This window comes from Notothenia rossii, assembly GCF_949606895.1.
Source record: "Notothenia rossii genome assembly, chromosome: 10".
NCBI classification, from domain to species: Eukaryota; Metazoa; Chordata; class Actinopteri; order Perciformes; family Nototheniidae; genus Notothenia; species Notothenia rossii.
This window is the reverse complement of record NC_136908.1, coordinates 28,318,044-28,335,720: the sequence shown is the minus strand read 5'-3', so window position 1 is coordinate 28,335,720 and position 17,677 is coordinate 28,318,044. Positions and strand designations below refer to the sequence as shown.

The following is a 17,677-nucleotide window of genomic DNA, read 5'->3' as shown; positions in this document are numbered from 1 at the left end:
CATTCAGCATAATGACACTGAAGAGTGTACTCGAGGGAGAACAAGTACAAATAAAAATAAAAATCTGCTGGCTCCATTGTTGGTCGGTTCATTCTGTCAGGATGCGTGGAAAAGGTAGGACCCAAAAGCAGTATTAACGAAAAGCGAGCTTTATTAAAATAATAAAAGCTGTGGCAAAAAAGGCAGTATCCAAAATATCCAAAAAACAAATGAGCAGCACAAGGAACACAGACCCTGGAATAACATGGAGGGGAAACAATGAACCGACATGGAACACAGGGGGAAGACTAGACTAAATACACAGAAGGGTAATCACAGGACAAGACACAGCTGGGCAGGGGAGGGAGAAACAAAAGGGCAACAGGTGAACACAATGAGACAATCAGACACACCAGGGAAACTAACGACCAGACAAAACACAAGGAGGAAGACAAAACACCGAATGAACAGACTTACAAAACCCATAACCAGACAGACAACACTAAAACCGTGACATAAACCTAGGAGTGTGACAGTATCTGTTTCCGGTTATTTTATTTGGAAATTCAGTTCCTGACGGACGCCAAAAAAATCTGAGATTATAGAATTAAACAAATAAATAAAAACAAGGATAATTGTGTGCTATTGTTGAGTAAATAACAGTGTGTTATTTAGAAAATAATAACACATTTAGAAAGATTTTTTTTTTTAAAAGTCCGATATTATACGATTTAAAAAAAACAATAATCGTGGCTTGATATTGAGTAAGAAAATGTTTTTATGAACCACACAGCTTCCGGTCATCCAAGACCGGACCGGACAAAAATACGTGTTGCAGGCACGAAACACACTACCAATAGAAATACATTGCTTTTAAAATCGTTCTGTATGACACGAAAAGAAGGGGAAAATCGTGTTGGTGAACACGAATCAATAGATTAAATGTTGTGACTATAACACGAAATGCCGTGAGACCGGGTTGAAATACACCACAGTTTAGAAGGGAGGATAGACAAGCCAACACGAGACGTCAGTGAATGATAACAATATATATCCATAATCAAAATCATTGAATCAGAATTACTTTATTTAGACAAGGGGAACATTGTGTTTTTCTTAGAGACCAAATAAAATAAAACAAAAATATTAATAAAACATAAGGTAAAGTAAAAAGGTGAAATTAAAATATTGAATTGAATTATATTAAAATATATCATGTCATATATATATATATCATATCATGTCATGTTTACATGGATTCATGAACTGCCCCTAATTACCGCCCCCCTTCCACACACTCATACCTGCTTGGTATGACATTGAAAAAGTTACATTAAATAAGAAATACAAATTAATTATGATAAAATGACTGTTGTTTAATCTTCACATCTTGTAATCATGTCTATAATTTTGAGCACCAAATTATTGTAAAGTATCGATAAGAGTATCAAAAAATACCGGTATCGATAAGCAGTATCGGTATTGGTATCGATAACATCCTAACGATACCCATCCCTATTGGTGAATAATAATGTAGGAAACTGACTGGGAGACATTACGACAGATTAGACCTGGGTCAGACATGAAAGCAGAATAAGACTTTACTCATGTGTTTATATGGTAGGGGTGTAACGGGTGTTCACAAACATTTCGGTTCGGAAATGTACCTCGGTTTTTAGGTCACGGTTCGGTTCGGTACGTTTTCGGTACAGCAGAAAAAATTATCACAAAACATAAAATATATATATATATTTTTTTATTATTATTAAACTGTGCATAATGTATTCACTCAAATAAATACAAAATATAATAAAATAAATATTAAGGTGCAGCATTTCGATGAACTGAAATAATATGTATTTGAACGTTACTGTACTAGTACTCACAAAACATAAACCATTAGTTTTGGGTTTTTAATTATTATTAAACTGTGAATATTCACTCAAATAAATACAAAAATATCATAGAATAAACATTAAGGTGCAGCATTTCGATGAATTGAAATAATCTGTATTTGAACTGTACTGTACTAGTACCTAAGCAGCCAGTTTGACATTATGACTTGCTTGTCATTGTATTTTCATGTTTTCTTAAAGAAAAATCAACTTGTCCACATTGCTTGCTGAAAGGGCCGATCTGCTGGCACTAACAATGTCTCCTGCTGTGGAGAACACCCTCTCGCTAGGGACAGAGGTAGCAGATACAGCCGGGTAGCGCTTTGCTAACATGGCAACATAAGGATATTTGGCGTTTGTAATAGCTTTGGCTTGGTCTGAACTTTTTGCGAATGGTGGAGGCTTAAATGCTAGCGGGAGTTGGCTTTGCACTTCAGTCTTTTTTCTTTTGGTACCGGTGATATTCACGTTTGGGTGATGCCTTTTCAAATGAGTGTGCAAGTTGGATGTATTGCCAGCCGCGTAACCAATTTTAGTTGAACAATTGAAGTATTGTTTGAATTATTTGAAGTATTAAAGTAACGTGTTATGGCAGGAAAGTTCAATCTGGTATATTCATTTTAATATCACCTTATATAGAATGTGTGTTAAACTTGTGATTTATGCATTGAGTGACTTCTGCCTAGCAGATACCAAGAAGAGGCCCCTAGGGTCTCTCTGTTAATTATCAAAAATCCTTGCAATTAACAGGGGAATTACCAGATACATTTTCAGATAAGGCAGTTAAAGTCTTGTAGTTAATGATGCGCATCCTGCAGGCCTTGAGACTTGGGTCACCCAGCAGTAAACAAGATAAAGGTCCTTTTGAGCTTATCAATAAAATGTATTCATTCCTAGTAAGTTGACTTCAAGGTGAAAGGAAGTTCACAGAAGCCATTAAGCGACAAGAACAATTAACTTCTGTTAAAGATAAGATGTGTGTTGAAGATGTTTAGGGGGAATGAGTATGTGTCCTGTCAAAGAGTCCTCTGTCATGACTCCAAATCATTGATTGGGGGATCTGCCTAAGGGCAGAGGGACACACACACACACACACACACACATACACTGTGAAGCAACAGATGGAATCAACAAACTGCTGACTCACTGCTTGGGGTCCCGCCCAGAAGTGAAACCGACCAATGGAACACTGCCAACTCACTGGCTAGCTCGCTCAGAAGTGAACTCGCCAATAACAAATAGCTAGGGAAGAGCAAGCGATAAAACTCCTCCCCACCTGTGTATAAATGTTGTGATCATTTTGAAGATCGGCGCTCTTGTTTCTGACTGGCTGTCGTGGTACGTATATCACACGGTGGTAGAACCTGAGCCCGGAGTACTCTGCAGAGAGCTTCGTGATTAGGTGAATAGGAGATTGGGTGATGTATTGTATCTTTTTACCATTAAAGCAGATTATTGTTTAACCCTTATCCTGGTGCTTTGACTTTTCCTTCTTTTAAAACAAACTCATAGAGGAACGGCGCGAAGCAGAGATTCTGCCTCAACACAATGCCGACAAACAGCTTTGGTCCGGTCTACCTGTCTTTGTCCGTCATCCTTGTACGTAACTGCGAAACCAAAATGTTCCCAAACGGGAGACTTCAATGATGCTGGAGGATTTTCGAGCTCAACTTTATCTGCGTTCGCCATTTAGACAGTTCCTCAAATTACTGACTACATTTGAACGCATCCCTCTATCCAGCTCTCATAATATGCCTCTCGTCCAATGAAATGACTTGCTCGCTCTATGACGCGTTGAACCCAATGTGAGCTAATTACTCTGAATGCTGCGGCGCAGCACCTGAGATTACTTCCAAAAAGTTGTTCACGTTCTCAATTTTTTACGTTTAACGTTATATTCGTTCGGTACACTTCGGTACACACGTGTACCGAACCGAAGGGCCCGTACCTAATAATTTCGGTACGGGTACGTGTACCGTTACACCCCTATTATATGGCCATTATTCTTTTTGCCCAAGAAGTTCAATATCAGTCTCTGGAGGGGTTTTCAAAGCACAAATTGAAATCAGGGATATTTAATAAGCACACCTGGTCCTTTGTTTAAAATCCTCTACCAATAGAGTTCATTCCTTTCTCCTCTCTCTCTGCACGTTTCTTATCTGATTCATTTTTATTAAAACTTAAATCTGTTCTGGATTCTCCATAGATATCCAGGATCTCTCTCATTCTGCTCCGGCGGCACTCACGGCTATGACAACGATGCCGAGAGCATGCACGTGAGAACTGAAACTATGTTCTATAAGCCCTCCACAAAGTCTACCTAATATTACAATGTATAGAAAAGTATCTGTATCATTTCAATTGTTTTCTCTCTGGTTTTCAATTCGTTTCTAATTTCAATTATTTTTTTAATGTTTTTTATTGTGTTCACCCTATAACCCAAAGGTTTCAAATGTCTCCCTCCCTTTTTTCTTACAGGCCATGTTTGTCAGTTACGGACCCAAGTTCAAGAACGTAACAGAAATTGAACCTTTCTCCAACATTGAGCTATACAATCTCATGTGTGGTGAGTCTATGTGTCAGAGGTCGCGTTAACCGAATATCTTTTTTAACAATAATGGAAAAATCTGAAAGCATTTCATCATTTTGACAGATTAGAACAAACTCGGAACAGCGCCAAAGCTTCCCCGCAGCGAGGCTCCGTGTTATGCATGCCCGCCAAAAAGGAAATGATACCGTTTCCAAACCTAACTTTGCCGTACAAATCATTGAAATGTCTGTGAGTTTTGGTTTTACGCTGTGCGTGCTCCCGCGAGGTGCAGTGGGCATGCATAACACGGCGCCGCCCCCTGTTGACAGTTCACTAGCGTGCTCTCTCTTCCCCCCCCCCCCCCTCGTTAGAGTTGTGTAAAGGCCGACGGGTAATACTGGATTTTGACGAAAATGTTACGATCCTGTCCGTCAAAATGACGGGCAGCGAAAAAGTCTAGTGCAACCTCTGCTATGGGTGTTTCTTATCTCACTGTAAGCATCCAAGTAAAATGCAGACTGTTATGTGTTTAGTTGGGGGTATAATCGATAATTTTACTTGTAAGAAACGACAGGACCTCAACATAGACCAAAGGCTACACTTATACAATGCTAGATCTCCGGCTCTGAAAACCTTGAATTTAAAATATGAACTGTTCACAGTGGTCTACAAAACTAAACAGTCACTGTTCCGTGCAGACCTTTTGCAGATCACTCCAATTGAGAACAACGGGACCCACGGCAGTATGAACCATGTCCTCAGGGAACCCTATTTTATACCAGCGCATCCTGAAGAGCGGAGTGGACCGACTAGCTGTCCTCTGATCAGTCTCAAGCCTACAGACAGCCTGGGATGCACATGTGATGCCCTGGTAGGTATTATCACAATTAAATTAATTATTAGTAAATAGAATATGTGATTGAAAAGTTTCAGTTTTACTATTCAATGTTAACAAAAGTTACAGACCATATGCCAAACCTATGGTGGACGACAGGTGCACACACGCTACAACAGCCCAAAACACTTTTCACCATTCGGAGAAACGCGCTTCAAAAAGGATGCAAATAAAAAAACAGTTATGTGAGAAAACACATGCAAATGAAGAAAAATCTTCATCAACTTGACGAAACATGCGCAGCTTGTTTTTAAAAGCACATTATAAATGAAATGCTGCAAATACAAAACGATGCAAATGAATAAACGTTGCAAGACGCTCAAAAATCAACAAAATCAGGGACACCAAAAAGTGATGCAAGCAGTGTAATGGAAGCTTTTGGTGCAATGGAGTCCAAACACAACAAAACACGGGAGAGCTGGAACTTGATGCCAAACAGCTGAAGGTTTATTTTATGTTACGGCCGGAGAATTGACAAAAACATTTGCTGCAGCCACGAGGCGACACAGCGATTGCCCAAAACAATTCTGAAGAATCTTTCCCCTAGTCAGATATTTGAACTAGTTCAGAAATAATAAATCAACATTCTTCATGTTAAGAATAAACAAGCAGGGCAACAGAACTGTTTGTCCATAACTTAAGGTTGTCTGCCAGAGACTTGCACATCTGTTATGCTGGACTCACGGGTCTCTTATATGCTAATAATAGAAAGAGACAGAGCTGCCTCTATGTGAGAGAGATAACGGAAACTCCCCCAGGTTACATGCCTGAGCCATGAGGACAGAGAAAAATAATAAATAATGAGGACCTAGATCAAAGGCTAACACCTAAGCAAAAATATTCCTCAACACACAGGTGGGACCGGAGCGCTTGTTGATGTTCAGGGATTATAAAGTTGGCCAACTGAACTATTATTGGAGATGTACCTAAAATGTAACTGTTATTGGCTTATTCTAACAATGTGATTGCAGATTAAATGGGGCTATATTATTGCAGATTCGCTATAAGCTAGCTAGTAGGGGTGTAACGGTACACGTATCGAAATTATTCGGTACGGGCCCTTCGGTTCGGTACACGTGTGTACCGAAGTGTACCGAACGAATATAACGTTAAACGTAAAAAATTGAGAACGTGAACACATTTTTGGAAGTAATCTCAGGTGCTGCATTGCAGCATTCAGAGTAATTAGCTCACATTGGGTTCAACGCGTCATAGAGCGAGCAAGTCATTTCATTGGACGAGAGGCATACTATGAGAGCTGGTCAGAGGGATGCGTTCAAATGTAGTCAGTAATTTGAGGAACTGTTGAAATGGTGAACGCAGATAAAGTTGAGCTCGAAAATCCTCCAGCATCATTGAAGTCTCCCGTTTGGGAACATTTTGGTTTCGCAGTTACGTACAAGGATGACGGACAAAGACAGGTGGACCGAACCAAAGCTGTTTGTCGGCATTGTTCAACTAAAATTGGTTACGCGGCTGGCAATACATCAAACTTGCACAGTGCACACTCATTTGAAAAGGCATCACCCGAACGTGAATATCACCGGTACCAAAAGAAAAAAGACATGTTGCCATGTTAGCAAAGCGCTACCTGGCTGTATCTGCTACCTCTGTCCCTAGCGAGAGGGTGTTCTCCACAGCAGGAGACATTGCTAGTGCCAGCAGATCTACCCTTTTAGCAAGCAATGTGGACAAGTTAATTTTTCTTAAAAAAAACATGAAAATACAATGACAAGCAAGTCATAATGTCAAACTGGCTGCTTAGCTACTAGTACAGTACAGTTCAAATACATTTCAGTTCATCGAAATGCTGCACCTTAATGTTTATTTTTATGATATTTTGTATTTATTTGAGTGAATATTCACAGTTTAATAATAATTAAAAACCCAAAACTAATGGTTTATATTTTGTGAGTACTAGTACAGTAACGTTCAAATACAGATTATTTCAGTTCCTCGAAATGCTGCACCTTAATGTTTATTTTATTTTATTTTGTAATTATTTGAGTGAATACATTATGCACAGTTTAATAATAATAAAAACATATATATATATATTTTATGTTTTGTGATAATTTTTTCTGCTGTACCGAAAACGTACTGAACCGAACCGTGACCTAAAAACCGAGGTACGTACCGAACCGAAATTTGTGAAGTTTGTGAACCGTTACACCCCTACTAACTAGCTAATGTAGCTAACCTAGTTTAACAGCACCAGGTTCATTTTCCTTAACCAAAAAACACAAAATCAATTTCTGCTGTTGCGCCATTGGTAAAGAGATGCATATTTGGAAACCTGGCTAAAACAGCAGCATTTTTATGGGCTTAAAATCACTTTTCCATCAGTGCCCCCGCTGCAGGCCAGTGCATAATGCAAAAGGTTACTGTGTATTTCAGACAGTAACTAGAAAATGCACTTCCTGCAGAAAATGCGTGCGAATGCTGTGAACATTTATGGCTGAATTTAGCTGAAAATGCAGAAAAAGCTGATTATCTTATTAGCTGAATGGTAGCTGCTTTCAGCTACAAAAATGCAGAAAAAGCTTAATATTTAAAAGAAAAGGTTTAAAAAAAGGTATAAACAACAACAACATGTATAGCCTTGATATCCTGAAATAGCTGAATAATGTAATAGTTGAATGGTTTCTGCAGCTGAAAATAGGCTGAAGGGGTTAAATATCAGATGTAAGTAGTGGCGAATGAATTTGTATTTAGAAGAGAAAAGAAAGTAAAAAGGCCTGGGAAAGCAACAGAATATTTTGACTGCAAACTTTTCGACTAAAACCATAAGTCACCAATAATGTAAAAAATATGTGGAACCTGTTGAAGTCAGTATGAAGTCTCCATCAGACAGAAAAGAATAGGCTGAGACAGTCTGTTAAAGTCCAGTGTGTTTGTCAGTGTTTGTTTCTGTGCTGAGCACCTAATCATTACAAATAATCATAACACCTGTGTGAGCCCAGAGATCAAAGCTTTCAATCTGCCCAGCAACACCATGGTTACCAGCTGCAGCACTGAGTGTCATTAAGAATGCATTGAGGATCATATCTGACAATTTTGCCACCTGTTCAAAAACTATCGCTCCTATCAAAAAATGAACAGACCGTGAGCATTAGGGAACCCCAATGAACTGATATGTGTTTGTTTTTTGGGTTTTGTGTGGTAAATGTGAAGATGAGAGCAGTTTGTCTAAAGTGTACTTCTCTCTCTTCTGAAAAAAGATCCAGATTTTTTTAACATGGGAATCAATTGGGAGCTGGGTGGACTTTTTGTCTCTTCATGCCCTCAAGAGGCATTTTGTTTAATATTTGTTCTTATTTTTTTTTAAATGTTCCAACCTATGAGAGGTTTTCCTACGTTTTTCATGAAAAAATATGTCTGAGAAGTGTAGGGTTTGGGAATTATGGCAGGTTTAAAACAATTTTTCGGGAGATTTCAAGCACTCCTGCACTCTGTTTTGAGATCAAAGCACTCTAGACTTAATGAGCTGCGCAATACACACCAATGTTAAAATCTGAAAAAGGCCTCTCTAACAAGCTCCTAACTAAGTTAAATATCTCAAAAAGAGTAAAAGATATCAATGGATCAGTGGAAGGAGAAGCATTTGGCGTAAGGTGTAGGAAAAGAGGATTTTAAGAGTCGTCCCATTGAATTCCATGTTAAAAAAAGAGTTTAAAAAGCTGAATATTTCAAAAAGTATAACATATTTTTAAAAAGTTGAAGGTTTGCCATTGATTCCTAAAAAGGCTGAATAGTTTAATATTTGAATGGTTCCTGTTGCTGAAAGTAAGCTGAAGTTATGGAGAACCAAAGTATTGGTTGAAATAAGTTTAAGGGGAAGAATAAAGATTTGAAGAGCTATAGTGGAATGCTGTAAACAACATTCACACTAATAAGGGGAAGAATAAAGATTTGAATAACTATAATGGAATGCTATAAATAGCATTCGCACTAATTTAAAAAAAATGCTGTTGCGGGCAAGTTCTGACAGTATTTTTATGATACTCTTAGTGATGAGCCCAATGCCCCAAGCCTAACGTGTTGCTACATGCATGAAAACAGCCTTTGTTTCCCCTTATTTCCTAAAAAAAAGAGCCCTTCCCTGTTTCCTAGCAACAATATGAACAGCTCCATTTTGTAATATTTTATTGTTTATGATGTGTCACCAAACCGAAACAGACCAAGCCAACATTAATGAACTCTCTGTTGTCATAATAATAATAACTTGAATTTATATAGCGCCTTTCATAACCTCAAGGTCGCTTTACAAAGAAACATACAAGGACAAGACAAAAAATATAAAAACATAAAAACATAAACATAAAACAGGGGGCAGAAATGGAAGTGTAAGTGGTGGGGAGATTGAGTTATTGTTGGAAGGCGATGTTGAACAGATGAGTTTAAAGGGTTTATTTGAAGATGTTGAGAGAAGGGGCGTTGCGGATTTCTGCAGGGAGGGAGTTCCAGAGGGTGGGGGCAGCGACACTGAAGGCATGGTCCCCGAAGGTGCAGAGGCGTGAAGGTGGAATGGAGAGCAGGCCAGAGTCTGAGGATCGAAGGGTGCGGGACGGGATGTATGGGTGGAGGAGATCTGTGAGGTACTGAGGGGAGAGGGCATGGAGGGATTTTGTAGGTGAGGAGGAGGAGTTTGTAAGTGATGCGGGACTTGACCGGGAGCCAGTGGAGGTTGAAGAGAGTGGGGGTGATGTGCTGCCAGGGATTGGTGCGTGTGAGAACCCTGGCAGCTGAGTTAGTTCCTCTGTTGTCTGATGTCTCACCTTTTGTACTGTGCTAAAAATAGATATCCTCTGTTCTGAATAAGAGCTGTTCTAACCTCAACTGAACTTTATTTAAAGTGCACATATCATGCTATTTTTAGGCATATATTATGGGTCTCGGATATATAAAAATATATAAAAACATGCCTATGATGTGTTTCTCTCAAATAACAAATAGATCATGCAGGTCCTCAGCTTGGTGATTCGATGGTTTAGCCGTTGATCTTGTTTAATTGATGATATATTTATGATCCACGCCACGTCAGTTTTGGCGGCAGTTCTTCCTGTTTGTCTCGAAGTCTTCTCATCAGGGCTCTATAAATAGAGAACTACAACAGATATGTAATATTTAATGCAGCCGAACCGTATATCACAATGCCGTTATGTGATGACTTTCAAAGAGAAAAGCAAGCACACTCGGAATAAAGTATTATTTTATTTTTAAAAAATGTTTTCGGTTTCACATCGCATAAACACCATTTCCCAACGTGCATTGCGGCTAAACCATCGAATCACCGAGCTGAGGACCTTGCCTACGTCTGTTTCCGGTATTTTTTATGATGGATGTATTTTGTTATACACACATTCCTTCACATTTACATTTTAATTTGCATTAACGTATTTTGTGAGGCCTTCTAAAATGTTTTTAAATATAACTACGGTTCTAGTTGAAGAGTTTGTAAATTAACATGAACCGAAGCTGTTGCCTGGCAATGCAATTGCACAACGTCACGTCCATTAATTCCACATCCACACACATGGATTAACATCGATTTAATACATTAATGTAGCCTTTGTTTCTGCTAAAAGAGGTGTCAACCAGCAGGGGCAACAAGAAAATTGACGTAATCGAGTGTGACTATTAAAAAATAAATCATTATTATATTAATATTGACAATAACAACCGACCGTCGGGGTAGCATTTGCTTGGCATTTCCGGGTATAGCTCCACTGGTTGGGCCATGTTAACAATACCGTGTAACTGTCACGTTTGAAGGGACGAAATCGTGACATCTTCACGTCTCCCAGCATTGTAAATCGTCACATGTTCACGTCTTGCCGTGATACCGGGTTGGTTCTGGGGCAGCACAGACAGGTATTTTCAATGTTAGAGTTTTTATCGCTGCAGGGTGTATTTTGAGGGTTTGTGACTTTGCAGACCGTTTACATGCAGAAAAAGCTACATAAGACACAAGGGGGCGGATAATAACCGGAAAAGCATGACATGGGACATTTAACACAGTGCTGTTCATAGTTTTTCTGAGAGTTTCAGAAGGAGTCGAGGGGAGATTTGGCAGTGAAGCAGGAGGTGGAGAGACTGTTGGCTCAGTGTGAAAAATGATTGAATTGGTTTGATTCTTCAGAGACGGCCAGTTTTCAGTAAAATTGGTTAGCTCATTAGATATACATTTAGCTACTTAGATGTTTGGTTTCTGGTTTCATTCATGCTGGCTCTCTAAAACTTGACTTGACTTGTGATTCGTATGTGGAAATCTTTTTTAAGAACAGCAGCGATTCACTAGAATTATGTTAAATGTTCCCTAAACGGTCTAGACTCAACGTTTGTAAGAACATGCATCAGCCCTATTATCTCCAAATGCCTCATCTTTGGTCGTTTCCTTTATCCCCCACAAACTTCCACAAGAATCCATCTTAGAATAATCAACATAGTGAGTCTTTGGTACCAGCAGACAGTGTTGTTTTCACTTTATTTATATGTAAGGAACTGAATCAGCCAGTGACAACACATTGACACAAACCTGTACGAGTAAATATCCAGTCCAAGAAACACCTGCATCATCTTGGGCTCATCTTTGTACAAGTGCCAAAAATATTGCAAAATACAAATCTGAAAGAAAGAAAAAAAAAGCTACATAACACATGGGTAATAACCGGAAAAGCATGTCATAGGACATTTAAATAGGGCAGTCAACAGAAGCCATTCATCTGGAAACCTTAACGAGTAAAAAAACTACAGCAGTCCAAGTTTGACCCAAAGTGACAGCAGATGTTTATCATGAAAGCATGGTAGTGAGAAGGCAAAGAAAGCGGAAGATTCAGCATAAAATACATTTATTTAAAGTGTTTTAAACTCTGACTTCTCTAACAAGTTTGTCATACATTTCTTTATTAGAACACCACATTTAAATATCTCTACTTGTTTGACTTCGCCCCGAATAAAGTAAATACAGTATTTTAAAGAGGACCTATCATGCTATATTTGAACAATATATATATATATATATATATATATATATATATATATATATATATATATAAAGTATATAAATATAGTTTTTTTTCAAAATACCAAACTGCATTTTAGTCATGCCTCATTTCGCTCTATTTGCTTTTTCCAGCCCTGTTTTTGCAAGGGCTGATTTTGTGACATAGCTTTGATGCAAATGAGCTGCAGCTGACCACGCCCCCCTGCAGGAGAGGAGAGCGTGCTCTGAGATCAGCTGCTGGGCTGTCAGAAGAGGGGGAGAAAAAGAGATCTCCGTCCTCCGTGTTTTATTCTTATATGATTGTATAGAGTCATTATTTATTTGCTTTAAAGCTCAATAAATAACAAAAAAGACCTTTGACCGGCACTTTTCTAATTTTGTCCGGGAGATTTAAACTTTAACGGACATGTTGACCGGTGAAAAAAAATCTAACTGAAACTCTGCCGCACGGTCCCCTTGTTCCTTGGCAACACACTCTCACTCTATAATCGTCCAGGAGCGACGCTTGGTCAGGGTCCCGTGGCGTGCAGTTGTGACGCTCCTAGGCTCCTTCAGCTTCATAAAGGGACGCAAATAGCTTTCAACTGATTGCAATGTATTTCCATCTGCGGCGGGATTTGACGCTCATGGAAGCACGGCATTCGTTTGTGTCGGCTGCCCTTAAAGGCAATGTGAGCGTCCATTCCCATTGGATAACGGAGAATTGTACACCCGGAAGTAAGTATTCCCCTTACTGTCGATTGATTTTACAGTGATATCTGCACTACTCATCGACTAAAAAACACCAGATTATCCTTGTTAATTACCCAACATTGATTGGTTTAAATTGTGTGCAATGCTTTTGTATTTTTCCCCTTCGATTCGGAGAAACGGATCAGCTTTTTACTCTCGCAATTATCCTGGAGGGGGCCTGGGAGTACGCTTATCCGGTCTACATGTGTTTTGTAGACTTGGAGAAGGCGTATGACCGAGTTCCAAGGGAGTTACTGTGGGAGGTGCTGCGGGAGTATGGGGTGAGGGGGTCAGACCCATTTCCGGTGAGGGTTGGCCTCCGCCAGGGCTGCGCTTTGTCACCAATCCTGTTTGTATTATACATGGATCGGATTTCCAGGCGTAGTCGTGGGGGAGGGGGTCTGCAGTTCGGTGGACTAAGGATTGCACCACTGCTTTTTGCAGATGATGTGGTTCTGATGGCTTCATCGGTCTGCGACCTTCAGCACTCACTGGATCGGTTCGCAACCGAGTGTGAAGCGGCTGGGATGAGGATCAGCACCTCCAAATCTGAGGCCATGGTTCTCAGCAGGAAACCGATGGACTGTCCACTCAAAGTAGGGAATGAGTCCTTACCCCCAGTGAAGGAGTTAAAGTATCTCGGGGTCTTGTTTTCGAGTGAGGGAACAAAGGAGCGTGAGATGGGCCGGAGAATTGGAGCAGCGGGAGCGGTACTGCAGTCGCTTTACCGCACCATTGTGACGAAAAGAGAGCTGAGCCAGAAGGCAAAGCTCTCTGTCTACCGAGCCATTTTCATTCCTACCCTCACTTATGGTCACGAAGGATGGGTCATGACCGAAAGAACGAGATCGCGGATACAAGCGGCCGAGATGGGTTTTCTCCGCAGTGTGGCTGGTGTCTCCCTTAGGGATAAGGTGAGAAGTTCAGTCATCCGGGAGGGACTCGGAGTTGAACCGCTCCTCCTTCGCATCGAAAGGAGCCAGTTGAGGTGGTTTGGGCAGCTAGTTAGGATGCCACCTGGGCGCCTCCCTAGGGAGGTGTTCCAGGCACGTCCAGCTGGGAAGAGACCGAGGGGTAGACCTAGGACCAGGTGGAAGGATTATATCTCTTCGCTGGCGGGAGAAGATGGATGGATGGATGGTTTCGGAAAAACAAATATTTTTTCGGAGTAAAGGATGGCAGAAGACACTACACTACTCAGAATCCCCAGCTATCGTTTAGGACTACACCATGTGCTCTGTTTGACAAGCCCCGTGATTAGTTCTCAAACTCTGTGATTGGTTGACCTCCAACTGCATTCCATTCATTGGCTGGCGTCTATGTCACGGGAGTCCTTCAAATTTCTCCCTGCAGAAAAAAAAAACATGGCCGAAATTATTTTTATTCACAGTGGAAAATGCCTATTTTAAAGTTAGTTTGGCCATTAAAATGCGTTTTGATGTCATTTGTTTCGAGAAATATGAGTTGTTATTTCAGATTATGTGTGCAGTGGATGTACATGATCTTTAGTTTGCTAGTTATTACGAAGATTACTTCAGGAAATTGTGTCCATACAACGTTTTCATTGTTGCCAAGGTGGTTGCTAGGGACGCTGCTAACAATATTATTTATGTTATGTTGTGTAACTGTTTAATGGTGTTATCTTTATTGCTACCCCCTTCCCCGTCAATGTATAGTGTTGGTCCACAGCGCAAACGTATTAGTTTAACAAAATCTGCATCTAAAATTGTGGCATAGATACGTTATTTTCCCCTGTGCAATTCTCCATTTACTCAACAATAAAACATAATTATCCTTGTGTTTATTTATTTGTTTGATTAATAAACACAAGTTGGAGTCCGTCAGGACCGAGGGTCGGAGCAGCTCATTTGCTTTAGAGAATATTACACCCGGAAGTAAGTATTCTCTCCGCTTCGCTTGACAAACCCTGTGATAGTCCTCAAGCTCTGTGATTGGAGAGTGTGCTCCGAGGGTTACGCCAAGCCTCGAACAGCACTTGAAATGGGATGGAACCACGGCAGACTGTCCAAAACTGGATTTGAACGGGTCCACCCCGTCCCCCCCTCCCCCAGTCCGTCCCCAGAACTACACATGATGGCTCTTGTGTTTGGCAACATATTCTCTATCTATGGCACGTCTCTACTGGGAGTTGTAGTTTTAAAAGACGTTTTCGTATTTCCCATAATAAGAAGTTGCCAGTATTAAACTGTGTACATCCCTTGATGTTTATGGGATAGGAAACACTCAAATTTAAAACACATAATTAATAAATGGGTGAAAATTGCTTGTGCCCATAATGGGCAGCATTAATATACCCACATGCCAGCTAAGGTCAGAAGAGCTTTATTTAACCGCTGGTCTTAGGTCTGTGACCCCTCCTGTTGTTAATTGATAAGCCTGAAACATGCACTTGTCAAGGTTCAGAGGCACATTTTGCAAATATGGCAGTGGCCATCGATCATCTTAAGATAAGATATACTTTATTGATCCCAAGTTGGAAACATTTGCGTTACATCAGCATGTCTAACAGTTGTAAATATGCAGTGGTGTTTATTGAAAATCATTTAGTATAATCACACAAATTCTGTGTTTTATATTTAATAATTCTGTGTTCTTTATGTATTGATTGTTCAATACCTGACAAGGCCGGAGATGAAATATCTATATCATCTTATAAGAGTATAATACATATGTATAATATCAGTTAAAATAAGTGCTTTAACATAGTTAACATTGCTGGAGGTATGCACAAATATTGATAGTCTTGAAATGCACTATTGAGGAACCTGCGACCCAAGTTTTTCATTCATTGCATGACTACACCGTTAGTGTATATGATATGTCAATAAACCTTAGAAAATCTTGAAATCTTGAAAGGGATGTGCAAAATAGTCATTATATACAGTCTTTAATTAACTATTACTAGAGAATAACGAGTAATGAATATACTTTATAGGGATCCTATTAATATCTAATAATAAAAATAATGAAATTCAATAACATGCTTTACCACTAGGTGTCCCTTTATATCAGCTGTGCACCTTTATGGTGTAAATACAGCCTATCTACCAATTGGATCAAATATAAAAGTCAGCCGAATTAGTGTTGATACTGCAAGGAGACGTATTGTGTGAAAAGAAATGTAAGATGTTGTTTAATTGCTGATATATTTATGATCCACGTCACGTTTTCAGTGTTGGCGGCAGTTCCTCATCGTTTGTCTAGAAGTCTTCTCATCAGGTCTCTATAAATAGAGAAGTAGGGCAGATATGTAATATTTAATGCATCCGAACAGTGTATTGCAATGCCGTTATGTGACGACTTTCAAAGAGAAAAGCAAGCACACTCGGAATAAAGTTTTTTTTTTTTTTTTTAAATGTTTTCGGTCTGTTTCCGGTATTTGTTTATGACGATGTGATGTGAGATGTGAGACTGGAATTGCACAGGGGAAAATAACGCATCTATGCCACAATTTTAGATGCAGATTTTGTTAAACTAATACATTTGCGCTGTGGACCAACACTATACATTGACGGGGAAGGGGGTAACAATAAAGATAACACCATTAAACAGTTACACAACTAGGGCCAACAGGGTGGGTGGAGGGGGTCTGGAGGACGGGCTTGGGCTGACAGTCCAGGGGCACAGCGGAGGACCCGGAAGGGGTCTCGGGCGGACGGCCTGGGGGCAAAGCAGAGATCAAGGATGGGGTCTCGGGCGGACGGTCCGGGGGCAAGGCAGAGTTCAAAAAGGGGGACTCGGGCGGACGGCCGAGGGGGCAAGGCAGAGTTCAAGGATGGGGTCTCGGGGGGACGAGGGGTTGGCAGGACTCCCGGCAGAAGAGTAGACGGCGGGACCCCAGAGGAACAGGACATAGGATTGGCAGGACCCCCGGCAGGAGAGTAGTTGGCGGGACCCCCAACGGGACAGGACAAGGGATTGGCAGGACCCCCGGCGGGACCTCTAACGGGACAGGACACAGGGTTGGTAGGACCCCCAGCAGAAGAGCAGTCGGCGGGACCCCCAACGGGACAGGACATAGGGATGGCAGGACCCCTGGCGGGAGAGCAGTCGGCGGGACCTCTAACGGGACAGGACATAGGGATGGCAGGACCCCCGGTGGGAGAGCAGTCGGCGGGACCTCTAACGGGACAGGACATAGGGATGGCAGGACCCTGGCAGGAGAGTAGTCGGCGGGACCTCCAACGGGACTGGACATGGAGCCGGCAGGACCCCCAGTGGAACCTCCATCGGCACAGGACAAGGGGTTGGCAGGACCCCCGGCAGAAGAGTAGTCGGCGGGACCCCCAACGGGACAGGACTTAGGGTTGGCCGTACCCCCAGCAGGAGAGTAGTCGGCGGGGCCTCCAACGGGACTGGACATGGAGCTGGCAGGACCCCCAGCGGAACCTCAAACGGCACAGGACATAGGGTTGGCAGGAACCCCGGCAGAAGAGTAGTCGGCGGGACCCCCAACGGGACAGGACATAGGGTTGGCAGGACCCCCAGCGGAACCTCCCTCGGCACAGGACATAGGGTAGGGTCTTGAGAGGGAACTCGAGAGGAGCCTCGAGAAGGAACTCGAGAGGAGACTTGAGAGGTGACTTGAGAGGTCACTCCAGAGATGACTTGAGATGGGA

General features: G+C 41.2%; 1 protein-coding gene across 1 annotated transcript in view; it reads left to right on the top strand.

Moving 5' to 3' along the window:
* LOC307022740 (ectonucleotide pyrophosphatase/phosphodiesterase family member 3) overlaps positions 1–17,677 on the top strand; it is a 98,625-nt gene that overhangs the window by 67,926 nt on the left and 13,022 nt on the right. The window contains exons 16-18 of the mRNA XM_079655632.1: positions 4,081–4,150; positions 4,353–4,440; positions 5,103–5,275. Coding sequence (XP_079511758.1) covers positions 4,081–4,150; positions 4,353–4,440; positions 5,103–5,275 — 331 coding nt within the window. The remainder of the gene's footprint in view (positions 1–4,080; positions 4,151–4,352; positions 4,441–5,102; positions 5,276–17,677) is intronic.